The 18,043-nt window shown below is 41.3% G+C and overlaps 1 protein-coding gene across 1 annotated transcript in view; it reads left to right on the forward strand.

The window, feature by feature from the left end:
- Window positions 1–18,043, forward strand: part of LOC106607567 (regulator of G-protein signaling 11) — a 228,398-nt gene that overhangs the window by 36,384 nt on the left and 173,971 nt on the right. The window contains exons 5-6 of the mRNA XM_045690465.1: window positions 4,575–4,626; window positions 11,014–11,072. Of these exons, the coding sequence (XP_045546421.1) occupies window positions 4,575–4,626; window positions 11,014–11,072 (111 nt within the window). The remainder of the gene's footprint in view (window positions 1–4,574; window positions 4,627–11,013; window positions 11,073–18,043) is intronic.

Below are 18,043 nucleotides of genomic sequence, written 5' to 3' on the forward strand. Positions count from 1 at the left end.
TAAAGGTGGTGTCAGTGGGCTGACTGTGGTCTGATCGGGGTGTCAGTAGGCTGTGGTCTGATAGGGGTGTCAGTGGGCTGTGGTCTGATAGGGGTGTCACTGGGCTGACTGTGGTCTGATAGGGGTGTCATTGGGCTGACTGTGGACTAATAGGGGTGTCACTGGGCTGTGGTCTGATAGGGGTGTCAGTGGGCTGACTGTGGTCTGATTGCGGTGTCAGTGGGCTGTGGTCTGATAGGGGTGTCAGTGGGCTGTGGTCTGATAGGGGTGTCAATGGGCTGTGGTCTGATAGGGGTGTCAGTGGGCTGTGGTCTGATAGGGGTGTAAGTGGGCTGTGGTCTGATAGCGGTGTCAGTGGGTTGGCTGTGATCTGATTGGGGTGTCAATGGGCTGGCTGTGGTCTGATAGGGGTGTCATTGGGCTGACTGTGGTCTGATAGGGGTGTCACTGGGCTGACTGTGGTCTGATAGGGGTGTCAGTGGGCTGTGGTCTGATAGGGGTGTTAGTGGCCTGGCTGTGGTCTGATTGGGGTGTCAGTGGGCTGACCGTGGTCTGATAGGGGTGTCAGTGGGCTGGCTGTGGTTTGATAGGGGTGTCAGTGGGCTATGGTCTGATAGGGGTGTCAGTGGGCTGTGGTCTGATAGGGGTGTCAGTGGCCTGTGGTCTGATAGGGGTGTCAGTGGGCTGACTGTGAACGCTCTGAGAGACTCTGGGTTGAGTCTCTCAGTGATAAAGCACTACTGCAAAGAGATTATATAGGTGTACCTACCATAGGACGCCCTCAAAGCCTACCATTGGCTATGTACAGACCCACGTGTAACAGAGCTGTAGAAGCTGTGACCTGGTTTTTTAGGTTATGTTGTCTTAGTTGTGTCTAGGGGGGCGTATGGGGGAGGGAATGCTGTCCCCTCCAGGTAGGTGTTTGTCCCCCTGTGTGCTGAGGGAATGCTGTCCCCTTCAGGTAGGTGTTTGTCCCCCCTGTGTTCTGAGGGAATGCTGTCCCCTCCAGGTAGTTGTTTGTCCCCCTGTGTGCTGAGGGAATGCTGTCCCCTCCAGGTAGGTGTTTGTCCCCCTGTGTGCTGAGGGAATGCTGTCCCCTCCAGGTAGGTGTTTGTCCCCTTTGTGCTGAGGGAATGCTGTCCCCTCCAGGAAGGTGTTTGTCCTCCCTGTGTGCCGATGGAATGCTGTCCCCTCCTGGTAGGTCTTTGTCCCCCTGTGTGCTGAGGGAATGCTGTCCCCTGCAGGTAGGTGTTTGTCCCCCCTGTGTGCTGAGGGAATGATGTCACCTCCAGGTAGGTGTTTGTCCCCATGTGTGCTGAGGGAATGCTGTCCCCTCCATGTAGGTGTTTGTCACCCTGTGTGCTGAGGGAATGCTGTCCCCTCCAGGTAGGGGTTTGTCCCCCTGTGTGCTGAGGGAATGCTGTCCCCTCCAGGTAGGTGTTTGTCCCCCTGTGTGCTGAGGGAATGCTGTCCCCTCCAGGCAGGTGTTTGACCCCGCTGTGTGCTGAGGGAATGCTGTCCCCTCCAGGTAGGGGTTTGTCCCCCTGTGTGCTGAGGGAATGCTGTCCCTTCCAGGTATGTGTTTGTCCCTCTGTTTGCTGAGGGAATGCTGTCCCCTCCAGGTAGGGGTTTGTCCCCCTGTGTGCTGAGGGAATGCTTTCCCTTCCAGGTAGGTATTTGTCCCCCTGTGTGCTGAGGGAATGCTGTCCCCTCCAGGTAGGGGTTTGTCCCCCTGTGTGCTGAGGGAATGCTGTCCCCTCCAGGTACGTGTTTGTCCCCCCTGTGTGCTGAGGGAATGCTGTCCCCTCCAGGTAGGGGTTTGTCCCCCTGTGTGCTGAGGGAATGCTGTCACCTCCATGTAGGTGTTTGTCCCCCTGTGTGCTGAGGGAATGCTGTCCCCTCCAGGTAGGTGTTTGTCCCCCTGTGTGCTGAGGGAATGCTGTCCCCTCCAGGTAGGTGTTTGTCCCCCTGTGTGCTGAGGGAATGCTGTCCCCTCCAGGTAGGTGTTTGACTCCCCTGTGTGCTGAGGGAATGCTGTCCCCTCCAGGTAGGTGTTTGTCCCCCTGTGTGCTGAGGGAATGCTGTCCCCTCCAGGTAGGTGTTTGTCCCCCTGTGTGCTGAGGGAATGCTGTCCCCTCCAGGTAGGTGTTTGTCCCCCCTGTGTGCTGAGGGAATGCTGTCCCCTCCAGGTAGGTGTTTGTCCCCCTGTGTGCTGAGGGAATGCTGTCCCCTCCAGGTAGGTGTTTGTCCCCCTGTGTGCTGAGGGAATGCTGTCCCCTCCAGGTAGGTGCTTGTCCCCCTGTGTGCTGAGGGAATGCTGTCCCCTCCAGGTAGGTGTTTGTCCACTTGTGTGCTGAGGGAATGCTGTCCCCTCCAGGTAGGTGTTTGTCCACCTGTGTGCTGAGGGAATGCTGTCCCCTCCAGGTAGGTGTTTGTCCCCCTGTGTGCTGAGGGAATGCTGTCCCCTCCAGGTAGGTGTTTGTCCCCCTGTGTGCTGAGGGAATGCTGTCCCCTCCAGGTAGGTGTTTGTCCGCCTGTGTGCTGAGGGAATGCTTTCCCTTCCAGGTAGGTGTTTTTCCCCCTTGTGGGCTGAGGGAATGCTGTCCCCTCCAGGTAGGTGTTTGTCCCTCTGTGTGCTGAGGGAATGCTGTCCCCTCCAGGTAGGTGTTTTTCCCCCTGTGTGCTGAGGGAATGCTATCCCCTCCAGGTAGCTGTTTGTCTCCCTGTGTGCTGAGGGAATGCTGTCCCCTCCAGGTAGGTGTTTGTCCCCCTGTGTGCTGAGGGAATGCTGTCCCCTCCAGGTAGGTGTTTGTCCCCCTGTGTGCTGAGGGAATGCTGTCCCCTCCAGGTAGGTGTTTGACCTCGCTGTGTGATGAGGGAATGCTTTCCCCTCCAGGTAGGTGTTATTCCCCCTGTGTGCTGAGGGAATGCTTTCACCTCCAGGCAGGTGTTTGACCCCCTGTGTGCTGAGGGAATGCTGTCCCCTCCAGGTAGGTTTTTGTCCCATCCTGTGTGCTGAGGGAATGCTTTCCCCTCCAGGTAGGGGGTTTGTCCCCCCTGTGTGTTGAGGGATTGCTGTCCCCTCCAGGTAGGTGTTTGTCGCCCTGTGTGCTGAGGGAATGCTGTCACCTCCAGGTAGGGGTTTGTCCCCCTGTGTGCGGAGGGAATACTGTCACCTCCAGGTAGGTGTTTGTCCCCCCTGTGTGCTGAGAGAATGCTGTCCCCTCCAGGTAGGTGTTTGTCCCCCTGTGTGCTGATGGAATGCTGTCCCCTCCAGGTAGGGGTTTATCCCCCTGTGTGCTGAGGGAATGCTGTCCCCTCCAGGTAGGTGTTTGTCCCCCTGTGTGCTGAGGGAATACTGTCCCCTCCAGGTAGGTGTTTGTCCCCCTGTGTGCTGAGGGAATGCTGTCCCCTCCAGGTAGGGGTTTGTCCCCCTGTGTGCTGAGGGAATGCTGTCCCCTCCAGGTAGATGTTTGTCCCCCTGTGTGCTGAGGGTGTCAGGTTCTTGTCCTGTTCTGACATTTAGGTCGCCACAGACTAGTACATGTCCCTGGGCCTGGAAATGATTGATTTCCCCGTCTAGGATGGAGAAGCTGTCTTCATTAAAGTATGCGGATTCTAGTGGGGGGATATAGGTAGGATGGAGAAGCTGTCTTCATTAAAGTATGGGGATTCTAGTGGGGGGATATAGGTAGGATGGAGAAGCTGTCTTCATTAAAGTATGGGGATTCTAGTGGGGGGATATTGGTAGGATGGAGAAGCTGTCTTCATTAAAGTATGGGGATTCTAGTGTGGGGATATAGGTAGGATGGAGAAGCTGTCTTCGTTAAAGTATGGGGATTCTAGTGGGGGGATATAGGTAGGATGGAGAAGCGGTCTTCAGCTCTCTGTAACCTAGAGGACAACCAGTGGGTCCGTCTCCTCTATACCACCCACCTGGTAGTGTGGTGGATGGGACTACCAGCTCTCTGTAACCTAGAGGGCAACCAGTGGGTCCGTCTCCTCTATACCACCCACCTGGTAGTGTGGTGGATGGGACTACCAGCTCTCTGTAACCTAGAGAGCAACCAGTGGGTCCGTCTCCTCTATACCACCCACCTGGTAGTTTGGTGGATGGGACTACCAGCTCTCTGTAACCTAGAGGGCAACCAGTGGGTCCATCTCCTCTATACCACCCACCTGGTAGTGTGGTGGATGGGACTACCAGCTCTCTGTAATCTAGAGGGCAACCAGTGGGTCCGTCTCCTCTATACCACCCACCTGGTAGTGTGGTGGATGGGACTACCAGCTCTCTGTAACCTAGAATGCAACCAGTGGGTCCGTCTCCTCTATACCATGTTTCTTGTAGGATGACAATGTCTGTATTTCTGATTTCTTTGATGAATTCCAGGTTCCTGCTCTTTAGGCCAAAGGCAGATGACCTCAGGCCTTGGATATTCCAGGATGAGATAGTGAAGGCTTAAGGTTTCGTAAAGTGTCCAATGTTGTTGGTCGTGTGGTTTGGCCTCACGCAGACAGGCCTCACGCAGACATCTCCCTCTTTCTGAACATCTCTCTTTCTCTCTCTCTCTCAGACTCCATATTTCTGGACCAGTAGCCGTTGGCCTGCCTCAGAGCTGGACTATGGTGAGGTTAAGGGTTAAGTGGGGAACTGCATCTGCTGATTCTGCCTTGTTAGTTGGCTTGGGGTTGTGGTTTTGATGTGGGTGTTTCTTGTGTGTCTCCTTGCCGTCACCAAGACACACACATCTGTCATAACCTTGGCCACAGCTGTTTCCCCCACTCAATCGCAACCAACAACAAGCAGGTTGAGTTCAATAACTATGTAGATATTCTAAAAGAAGTGCTTTGATAACTTTCAAATGTAGTGACAGGTTCATGTAGAATAAACAACACTTAAACATAATACTGTACCGTAGCCTAGTGGTTAGAGCGTTGGATTAGTAACCAAAAGGTTGCAAGATCGAATCCCCGAGCTGACAAGGTACAACTCTTTCATTTTGCCCATGAATAAGGCAGTGTTACTAGGACGTCACTGAAAATAAGCATTTGTTCTTAACTGACTTGCCTAGTTAAATAAAGGTTAAATAAGAAACCATAGAAGCAGTGTTCTGCTAACATAACAATCTGCACCTTTCAATGTCATTCCCATCTGATACAGATACTGTCATTCCCATCTGATACAGATACTGTCATTCCCATCCGATACAGATACTGTGATTCCCATCTGATACAGATACTGTCATTCCCAGCTGATACAGATACTGTCATTCCCAGCTGATACAGATACTGTCATTCCCAGCTGATACAGATACTGTCATTCCCAGCTGATACAGATACTGTCATTCCCAGCTGATACAGATACTGTCATTCCCATCCGATACAGATACTGTCATTCCCATCCGATACAGATACTGTCATTCCCATCTGATACAGATACTGTCATTCCCATCCGATACAGATACTGTCATTCCCATCTGATACAGATACTGTCATTCCCATCCGATACAGATACTGTCATTTCCTACTGATACTGTCATTCCCATCTGATACAGATACTGTCATTCCCATCTGATACAGATACTGTCATTCCCATCTGATACAGATACTGTCATTCCCAGCCGATACAGATACTGTCATTCCCATCTGATACAGATACTGTCATTCCCATCTGATACAGATACTGTCATTCCCATCTGATACAGATACTGTCATTCCCATCTGATACAGATACTGTCATTCCCATCCGATACAGATACTGTCATTCCCATCTGATACAGATACTGTCATTCCCATCTGATACAGATACTGTCATTCCCATCCGATACAGATACTGTCATTCCCATCTGATACAGATACCGTGATTCCCATCTGATACAGATACTGTCATTCCCATCCGATACAGATACTGTCATTCCCAGCCGATACAGATACTGTCATTCCCATCTGATACAGATACTGTCATTCCCATCTGATACAGATACTGTCATTCCCATCCGATACAGATACTGTGATTCCCATCTGATACAGATACTGTGATTCCCATCTGATACAGATACTGTCATTCCCAGCCGATACAGATATTGTGATTCCCATCCGATACAGATACTGTCATTCTGTCATGAACAAGACGGCCCCTAGTCCCCTGTACCTGGGACAGGACGGCCCCTAGTCCCCTGTACCTGGGGCAGGACGGCCCCTAGTCCCCTGTACCTGGGGCAGGACGGCCCCTAGTCCCCTGTACCTGGGGCAGGACGGCCCCTAGTCCCCTGTACCTGGGGCAGGACGGCCCCTAGTCCCCTGTACCTGGGGCAGGACGGCCCCTAAGTCCCCTTTCGGTCTCGTCTGACCAGTTCACTGTTTTCGGGAGGTGGGCCCTGGTAAGATTGGTGAGGGGGGAGGCTCTAGCTGCAAAGTTGGGGATAAACCGGCTGTAGTATCCCATCCAGCCCAGGGAAGGACTTGACCTGTTGTCTTGGTGCGTGGAATGGGCCAGTCACATACCGAGTGGAGCTTCCTCTCTTGGGGCTTGACTTTCCCCCGTCTGATCAAATACCCCAGGTACTCCACCTCCTCAAACGCCAGCTTGCATTACTTTGGGTTCACTGTCAACCCGGCTTACCTGAGCACGTCCAGCAACACGTGGAGGCACGTCAGGTGCTCTTCTCAACCTTGACTATGGATGATGATGTCATCCAAATAGGTCGCTGCCCACTGTTGGTGGGGTCGTTCCATCAGGTGCTGGAATGTGGGTGGGGTCCGTGGAGGACCTAGTACTGATATTAGCCGTCCGGCGTCGAAAACGCTTTCTAATACCCCCCAAACGTTTGACGAGCCCATCTCTCTGCAGGTGAAAGACGGAGGTCCGGATCTGCTTTCATACCTTGGCCGTTTAGGATCTCGTTCAGGATGCCCGCCTTGTTAAAGAGGTGGAATAGCTCCCGGGCGATTCCCTTGGAGACCGCCGCCCGTAGGGGAATGTCCTCGGGATATCGGGTGGCATAATCTACTATTACCAGGATGTACCAGTGTCCTGGTGCCATTTTTACCAGGGGCCCCACTATGTCCATTGCGATCCGTTCAAATGGCACCCTGATGATCAGTAGCGAGACCAGCGGGTTTTGGGAAGTGTGCATTTGGGGCGGTGATTTGACACTCCGGGCAGCAATAGTCTTCCACGGCACGCGTCATACCGGGCCGGTGGAACTGGGCGCCGACCTGTTCCCGGGTCTTCTTCATTCCCAGGTGCGCCCCCAAACAAATGGGTTTGGGCCAGCTGGAGAACAGTTCCCATGTTTCGTCGGGGCAGCAATAGCACCTCTATAAGTTCCCTCTGTTGGTGCTATACCTGATACAAAAGGCTTGATTTGGAAATGACGGTATGGCCAGTCACTCAACCCCTGAAGTAGCTGGCCATCCACCACTATCACTTGGGCCGTGGCGGCTTTCAAGTTCAGATCCTCCCACTGGCAGGTCCCGAACTGTCCCCTCAGTTGGCCCATGGCAGGTGTCTCAGCTGCTCCCTCGAAATCGATGAGGGAGAGAATGAGCTCTGTTGTCTTGGCTGTGTTTTCTTGGGTCATTGTCCTGTTGGAAGGTCCTGAGGTCCTGAGCGCTCTGGAGCAGGTTTTCATTAAGAATCTCTCTGTACTTTGCTCTGTTCATCTTTCCCTCCCCCTGACTATTCTCCCAGTCCCTGCCGCTGAAAATGTTGCTGCCACCACCATGCTTCACCATAGAGATGGTGCCAGGTTTCCTCCAGATGTGACGCTTGCCATTCAAGCCAAAGAGTTCAATCTTGATTTCATCAGACCAAAGAATCTTGTTTCTCATGTTCTGAGAGTCCTTTAGGTGCCTTTTGGCAATTCGTGTTTCCGAGCCAAATCTGAGTTGTATTGAGGTGGGCTAACTTTAGCTAGCTAGCTAGTTAGGTAGCTAACAAGCCAACATCAGCTATACTAGCGATGATAGGGATAATCAAAATGATCAAAATATACATAACCAGATACATAACCAGCAATCTATGGTCTAACTAACGGTATTTTCACCACCATTGGGGGACCAATGAACCCCAACCACCTATTCCGATCGGTAGGATATTGGGGTACTTCGGAAGGGCACGCAAACCATAGTTGGCTGTGGTCAATCTGGGCTTTTCAGTCTCAAACGTCCGTGATCCTTTGAACGCGTTGGGGGCAATAAAACAACAGAGCCATCCAGTAAAGGGCTGCGAAGTGGGTGGAGGAGTGGGTTAGGGTTAGGGTTAAACAACAGAGCCATCCAGTAAAGGGCTGCGAAGTGGGTGGAGTTGGGGGCAATAAAACAACAGAGCCATCCAATAAAGGGGTGCAAAGTGGGTGGAGGAGTGATTTGCACGTTGAGCTTGGAAAAAAGGGGGCATGAATTGTTTACATAATTCTAATCCAAAACGTACCTTAATTTACTCGTTGTGACCCACTCAGGTTCCAAACTACATTTTTAGACAAGACTGACTTCGTGCCCATATTTATCCTATTTACACTTCGTAGTAAATTTTGACACAAAAAAATGTTTCTGACTCATATCGATGCCTTATAGGCCGTTTTCAAAGGGACAAGTAGTCACAGTCACTCTTTAATGGTTGAGGGTTGAGGGTTAAAGGTTAACCTGTTAGGGCTAGGGGGCACTATTGACACGGCTGGATAAAAAACGTACCCGATTTAATCTGGTTACTACTCCTGCCCAGTAACTAGAATATGCATATAATTATTGGCGTTGGATAGAAAACACCCTAAAGTTTCTAAAACTGTTTGAATGGTGTCTGTGAGTATAACAGAACTCCTATGGCAGGCCAAAACCTGAGAAGATTTCAAGCAGGAAGTGGCCTGTCTGAGAAGTAGTGTTTCATCTTGGCTCTTTTTATTGAAGACTCAGGATCTGTGCAATAACGTGACACTTCCAACGTCTTCCATAGGGTCTCAGAGCCCGGGAAAACGTTGAACGATATCGAGGCAGGCTCTGGCTGAAACACTTTATCGCTTTTGGCAAGTGGCCGCTCAGAGTACTATGGGCTTAGGCGCGTGCCCGCTTCGACCGAATGCTTTCTTTTCCTTCGTCTGTTTATCTAAACGCAGATTCCCGGTCGGAATATTATCGCTTTTTTACGAGATAAATTGCATACAAATTGATTTTAAACAGCGGTTGACATGCTTCGAAGTACGGTAATGGAATATTTAGAATTCTTTTGTCACGAATTGCGCCATGCTCGTCACCCTTATTTAGCCTTTAGGATAGTGTCTAGAACGCACGAACAAAACGCCGCTGTTTGGATATAACGATGGATTATTTTGGACCAAATCAACATTTGTTATTGAAGTAGAAGTCCTGGGAGTGCATTCTGACGAAGACAACAAAGGTAATAACATTTTTCTTATAGTAAATCTGACTTTGATGAGTGCTAAACCTGCTGGGTGTCTAAATAGCTAGCCCTGTGATGCCGGGCTATCTACTGAGAATATTGCAAAATGTGCTTTCACCGAAAAGCTATTTTAAAATCGGACATATCGAGTGCATAGAGGAGTTCTGTATCTATAATTCTTAAAATAATTGTTATGCTTTTTGTGAACGTTTATCGTGAGTAATTTAGTAAATTCACCGGCAGTGTTCGGTGGCAATGCTAGTCACATGCTAGTCACATGCTAATGTAAAAAGCTGGTTTTTGATATAAATATGAACTTGATTGAACAAAACATGCATGTATTGTATAACATAATGTCCTAGGGTTGTCATCTGATGAAGATCATCAAAGGTTAGTGCTACATTTAGCTGTGGTTTGGGTTTATGTGACATTATATGCTAGCTTGAAAAATGGGTGTCTGATTATTTCTGGCTCGGTACTCTGCTGACATAATCTAATGTTTTGCTTTCGTTGTAAAGCCTTTTTGAAATCGGACAGTGTGGTTAGATTTAACGAGAGTCTTATCTTTAAAATGGTTTAAAATAGTAATATTTTTGAAAAATTGAAGTAATATCATATCTAAGGTATTTGAATAACGCGCCACAGGATTCAACTGGCTGTTGAGTAGGTGGGACGCAAGCGTTTAAAATCAATTTTTATGCCATTTTTCTCATAAAAAAGCGATAATATTCCGACCGGGAATCTGCTTATAGGTAAACAGACAAAGGAAAAGAAAGCATTCGGTCGAAGCGGGCACGCGCCTAAGCCCATAGTACTCTGAGTGGCCACTTGCCAAAAGCGATAAAGTGTTTCAGCCAGAGCCTGCCTCGATATCGTTCAGCTTTTTCCCAGGCTCTGAGACCCTATGGAAGCCGTAGGAAGTGTCACGTTATTGCACAGATCCTGAGTCTTCAATAAAAAGAGCCAAGATGAAACACTACTTCTCAGACAGGCCACTTCCTGCTTGAAATCTTCTCAGGTTTTGGCCTACCATATGAGTTCTGTTATACTCACAGACACCATTCAAACAGTTTTAGAAACTTTAGGGTGTTTTCTATCCAAAGCCAATAATTATGTGCATATTCTAGTAACTGGGCAGGAGTAGTAACCAGATTAAATCAGGTACGTTTTTATCCAGCCGTGTCAATACTGCCCCCTAGCCCTAACAGGTTAAGGGTTAAGAGTTGAGGGTTGAGGGTTGATGATTAAAGGTTAAAGGTTAAGGGTTAAGAGTTGAGGGTTAAGGGTTGAGGGTTAAGGAATGAGAGTTGATGATTAAAGGTTAAAGGTTGAGGGTTGATGATTAAAGGTTAAAGGTTAAGGGTTAAGGGTTAAGAGTTGATTATTAAAGGTTAAAGGTAAAGAGTTGAGGGTTGAGGGTTGATGATTAAAGGTTAAAGGTTAAGGGTTAAGAGTTGATTATTAAAGGTTAAAGGTTAAGGGTTAAGAGTTGAGGGTTGAGAGTTGAGGATTAAAGGTTAAGGGTTAAGAGTTGAGGGTATGTTGTGACTTCTGTCATTTATTTGACTACAGTTCGTATGGTCTAAACTGGCGATCTCATCTCTCTATCTGTCCAGCGATCTATCTGGCTAAGAAGAACATCAGGAAACAGGGTGAGCTGGTGGACTACGAGAAGGTGACTATTCTAACCTCTAGCCTTTACCAAACCTTTACTAAACCTGTATTAACCCTTTACCAAACCATTACTAAACCTGTATTAACCCTTTACTAAACATTTACTAAACCTGTATTAACCCATTACTAAACCTTTACTAAACCTGTATTAACCCTTTACTAAACATTTACTAAACTTGTATTAACCATTTACCAAACCTTTACTAAAACTTTATTTACCCTTTACTAAACCTGTATTAACCCTTTACTAACATTTACTAAACCTGTATTAACCCTTTACTAAACATTTACTAAACCTGTATTAACCCTTTACTAAACCTGTATTAACCCTTTACTAAACATTTACTAAACCTGTATTAACTCTTTACTAAACATTTAATAAACCTGTATTAACCATTTACTAAACATTTACTAACCTGTATTAACCCTTTACAAAACATTTACTAACCTGTATTAACTCTTTACTAAACATTTACTAAACATTTACTAAACCTGTATTAACCCTTTACTAAACATTTACTAAACCTGTATTACCCCTTTACTAAACATTTACTAAACCTGTATTAACCCTTTACTAAACATTTACTAATCCTGTATTAACCCTTTACTAAACCTGTATTAACCCTTTACTAAACATTTACTAAACCTGTATTAACCCTTTACTAAACCTTTACTAAACCTGTATTAACCCTTTACTAAACATTTACTAAACTTATATTAACCATTTACCAAACCTTTACTAAACCTGTATTAACCCTTTACTAAACCTGTATTAACCCTTTACTAAACCTTTACTAAACCTGTATTAACCCTTTACTAAACATTTACTAAACTTATATTAACCATTTACCAAACCTTTACTAAACCTGTATTAACCCTTTACTAAACCTGTATTAACCATTTACTAAACCTTTACTAAACCTGTATTAACCCTTTACTAAACATTTACTAAACCTGTATTAACCCTTTACCAAACCTTTACTAAACCTGTATTAACCCTTTACTAAACATTTACTAAACCTGTATTAACCATTTACCAATTATTTACTAAACCTGTATTAACCCTTTACTAAACCTGTATTAACCCTTTACTAAACATTTACTAAACCTGTATTAACCCTTTACTAAACATTTACTAAACCTGTATTAATCCTTTACTAAACCTGTATTAACCCTTTACTAAACATTTACTAAACCTGTATTAACCCTTTACTAAACCTTTACTCAACCTGTATTAACCCTTTACTAAACATTTACTAAACCTGTATTAACCCTTTACCAAACCTGTATTAACCCTTTACCAAACCTGTATTAACCCTTTACTAAACATTTACTAAACCTGTATTAACCCTTTACTAAACCTTTACTCAACCTGTATTAACCCTTTACTAAACATTTACTAAACCTGTATTAACCCTTTACCAAACCTGTATTAACCCTTTACCAAACCTGTATTAACCCTTTACTAAACATTTACCTTACCTGTATTAACTCTTTACTAAACATTTAATAAACCTGTATTAACCCTTTACTAAACCATTACTAAACCTGTATTAACCCTTTACTAAACATTTACTAAACCTGTATTAACCCTTTACCAAACATTTACTAAACCTGTATTAACCATTTACTAAACATTTACTAAACCTGTATTAACCCTTTACTGAAACTGTATTAACCCTTTACTAAAAATGTACTAAACCTGTATTAACCCTTTACCAAACCATTACTAAACCTGTATTAACCCTTTACTAAACATTTACTAAACCTGTATTAACCCTTTACTAAACCTTTACTAAACCTGTATTAACCCTTTACTAAATATTTACTAAACTTGTATTAACCATTTACCAAACCTTTACTAAAACTGTATTAACCCTTTACTAAACCTGTATTAACCCTTTACTAACATTTACTAAACCTGTATTAATCCTTTACTAAACATTTACTAAACCTGTATTACCCCTTTACTAAACCTGTATTAACCCTTTACTAAACATTTACTAAACCTGTATTAACTCTTTACTAAACATTTAATAAACCTGTATTAACCATTTACTAAACATTTACTAACCTGTATTAACCCTTTACAAAACATTTACTTACCTGTATTAACTCTTTACTAAACATTTACTAAACATTTACTAAACCTGTATTAACCCTTTACTAAACATTTACTAAACCTGTATTACCCCTTTACTAAACATTTACTAAACCTGTATTAACCCTTTACTAAACATTTACTAATCCTGTATTAACCCTTTACTAAACCTGTATTAACCCTTTACTAAACATTTACTAAACCTGTATTAACCCTTTACTAAACCTTTACTAAACCTGTATTAACCCTTTACTAAACATTTACTAAACTTATATTAACCATTTACCAAACCTTTACTAAACCTGTATTAACCCTTTACTAAACCTGTATTAACCATTTACTAAACCTTTACTAAACCTGTATTAACCCTTTACTAAACATTTACTAAACCTGTATTAACCCTTTACCAAACCTTTACTAAACCTGTATTAACCCTTTACTAAACATTTACTAAACCCGTATTAACCATTTACCAATTCTTTACTAAACCTGTATTAACCCTTTACTAAACCTGTATTAACCCTTTACTAAACATTTACTAAACCTGTATTAACCCTTTACTAAACATTTACGAAACCTGTATTAATCCTTTACTAAACCTGTATTAATCCTTTACTAAACCTGTATTAACCCTTTACTAAACCTGTATTAACCCTTTACCAAACCTTTACTAAAACTGTATTAACCCTTTACTAAACCTGTATTAACCCTTTACTAACATTTACTAAACCTGTATTAATCCTTTACTAAACATTTACTAAACCTGTATTACCCCTTTACTAAACCTGTATTAACCCTTTACTAAACATTTACTAAACCTGTTAACTCTTTACTAAACATTTAATAAACCTGTATTAACCATTTACTAAACATTTACTAACCTGTATTAACCCTTTACAAAACATTTACTTACCTGTATTAACTCTTTACTAAACATTTACTAAACATTTACTAAACCTGTATTACCCCTTTACTAAACATTTACTAAACCTGTATTAACCCTTTACTAAACATTTACTAATCCTGTATTAACCCTTTACTAAACCTGTATTAACCCTTTACTAAACATTTACTAAACCTGTATTAACCCTTTACTAAACATTTACTAAACCTGTATTAACCCTTTACTAAACATTTAATAAACCTGTATTAACCCTTTACTAAACCTGTATTAACCCTTTACTAAACATTTACTAACCTGTATTAACCCTTTACAAAACATTTACTAACCTGTATTAACCCTTTACTAAACATTTACTAAACATTTACTAAACCTGTATTAACCCTTTACTAAACATTTACTAAACCTGTATTAACCCTTTACTAAACATTTACTAAACCCGTATTAACCATTTACCAATTCTTTACTAAACCTGTATTAACCCTTTACTAAACATTTACTAAACCTGTATTAACCCTTTACTAAACATTTACGAAACCTGTATTAATCCTTTACTAAACCTGTATTAATCCTTTACTAAACCCTGTATTAACCCTTTACTAAACATTTACTAAACATTTACTAAACCTGTATTACCCCTTTACTAAACATTTACTAAACCTGTATTAACCCTTTACTAAACATTTACTAATCCTGTATTAACCCTTTACTAAACCTGTATTAACCCTTTACTAAACATTTACTAAACCTGTATTAACCCTTTACTAAACATTTACTAAACCTGTATTAACCCTTTACTAAACATTTAATAAACCTGTATTAACCCTTTACTAAACCTGTATTAACCCTTTACTAAACATTTACTAACCTGTATTAACCCTTTACAAAACATTTACTAACCTGTATTAACCCTTTACTAAACATTTACTAAACATTTACTAAACCTGTATTAACCCTTTACTAAACATTTACTAAACCTGTATTACCCCTTTACTAAACCTTTACTAAACCTGTATTAACCCTTTACTAAACATTTACTAAACTTATATTAACCATTTACCAAACCTTTACTAAACCTGTATTAACCCTTTACTAAACCTGTATTAACCATTTACTAAACATTTACTAAACCTGTATTAACCCTTTACTAAACCATTACTAAACCTGTATTAACCCTTTACTAAACATTTACTAAACCTGTATTAACCCTTTACCAAACATTTACTAAACCTGTATTAACCATTTACTAAACATTTACTAAACCTGTATTAACCCTTTACTAAAACTGTATTAACCCTTTACTAAACATTTACTAAACCTGTATTAACCCTTTACTAAACATTTACTAAACATTTACTAACTTGTATTAACTGTTTACTAAAAATGTACTAAACCTGTATTAACCCTTTACTAAACATTTACTAAACCTGTATTAACCCTTTACTAAACCTGTATTAACCCTTTACTAAACATTTACTAAACTTATATTAACCATTTACCAAACCTTTACTAAACCTGTATTAACCCTTTACTAAACCTGTATTAACCATTTACTAAACCTTTACTAAACCTGTATTAACCCTTTACTAAACATTTACTAAACCTGTATTAACCCTTTACTAAACATTTACTAAACCTGTATTAATCCTTTACTAAACCTGTATTAACCCTTTACTAAACCTGTATTAACCCTTTACTAAACATTTACTAAACCTGTATTAACCCTTTACTAAACCTTTACTCAACCTGTATTAACCCTTTACTAAACATTTACTAAACCTGTATTAACCCTTTACCAAACCTGTATTAACCCTTTACCAAACCTGTATTAACCCTTTACTAAACATTTACTAAACCTGTATTAACCCTTTACTAAACCTTTACTCAACCTGTATTAACCCTTTACTAAACATTTACTAAACCTGTATTAACCCTTTACCAAACCTGTATTAACCCTTTACCAAACCTGTATTAACCCTTTACTAAACATTTACCTTACCTGTATTAACTCTTTACTAAACATTTAATAAACCTGTATTAACCCTTTACTAAACCTGTATTAACCCTTTACTAAACATTTACTAACCTGTATTAACCCTTTACAAAACATTTACTAACCTGTATTAACCCTTTACTAAACATTTACTAAACATTTACTAAACCTGTATTAACCCTTTACTAAACATTTACTAAACCTGTATTACCCCTTTACTAAACCTTTACTCAACCTGTATTAACCCTTTACTAAACATTTACTAAACCTGTATTAACCCTTTACCAAACCTGTATTAACCCTTTACTAAACCTGTATTAACCCTTTACTAAACATTTACCTTACCTGTATTAACTCTTTACTAAACATTTAATAAACCTGTGTTAACCCTTTACTAAACCTGTATTAACCCTTTACTAAACATTTACTAACCTGTATTAACCCTTTACAAAACATTTACTAACCTGTATTAACCCTTTACTAAACATTTACTAAACCTGTATTAACCCTTTACTAAACATTTACTAAACCTGTATTACCCCTTTACTAAACCTTTACTAAACCTGTATTAACCCTTTACTAAACATTTACTAAACTTATATTAACCATTTACCAAACCTTTACTAAACCTGTATTAACCCTTTACTAAACCTGTATTAACCATTTACTAAACCTGTATTAACCCTTTACTAAACCATTACTAAACCTGTATTAACCCTTTAGTAAACATTTACTAAACCTGTATTAACCCTTTACCAAACATTTACTAAACCTGTATTAACCATTTACTAAACATTTACTAAACCTGTATTAACCCTTTACTAAACCTGTATTAACCCTTTACTAAACAATTACTAAACCTGTATTAACCCTTTACTAAACCTGTATTAACCCTTTACTAAACAATTACTAAACCTGTATTAACCCTTTACTAAACATTTACTAAACATTTACTAACTTGTATTAACCCTTTACTAAAAATGTACTAAACCTGTATTAACCCTTTACCAAACCATTACTAAACCTGTATTAACCCTTTACTAAACATTTACTAAACCTGTATTAACCCTTTACTAAACCTTTACTAAACCTGTATTAACCCTTTACTAAACATTTACTAAACTTGTATTAACCATTTACCAAACCTTTACTAAAACTGTATTAACCCTTTACTAAACCTGTATTAACCCTTTACTAACATTAACTAAACCTGTATTAATCCTTTACTAAACATTTACTAAACCTGTATTACCCCTTTACTAAACCTGTATTAACCCTTTACTAAACATTTACTAAACCTGTATTAACCCTTTACAAAACATTTACTAAACATTTACTAAACCTGTATTAACCCTTTACTAAACATTTACTAAACCTGTATTAACCCTTTACTAAACATTTACTAAACCTGTATTAATCCTTTACTAAACCTGTATTAACCCTTTACTAAACCTGTATTAACCCTTTACTAAACATTTACTAAACCTGTATTAACTCTTTACTAAACATTTAATAAACCTGTATTAACCCTTTACTAAACCTGTATTAACCCTTTACTAAACATTTACTAACCTGTATTAACCCTTTACAAAACATTTACTAACCTGTATTAACCCTTTACTAAACATTTACTAAACATTTACTAAACCTGTATTAACCCTTTACTAAACATTTACTAAACCTGTATTACCCCTTTACTAAACCTTTACTAAACCTGTATTAACCCTTTACTAAACATTTACTAAACTTATATTAACCATTTACCAAACCTTTACTAAACCTGTATTAACCCTTTACTAAACCTGTATTAACCCTTTACTAAACATTTACTAAACCTGTATTAACCCTTTACTAAACCTTTACTCAACCTGTATTAACCCTTTACTAAACATTTACTAAACCTGTATTAACCCTTTACCAAACCTGTATTAACCCTTTACTAAACCTGTATTAACCCTTTACTAAACATTTACCTTA

The sequence above is a fragment of the Salmo salar genome, chromosome ssa12, assembly GCF_905237065.1.
Source record: "Salmo salar chromosome ssa12, Ssal_v3.1, whole genome shotgun sequence".
Classification (NCBI taxonomy): domain Eukaryota; kingdom Metazoa; phylum Chordata; class Actinopteri; order Salmoniformes; family Salmonidae; genus Salmo; species Salmo salar.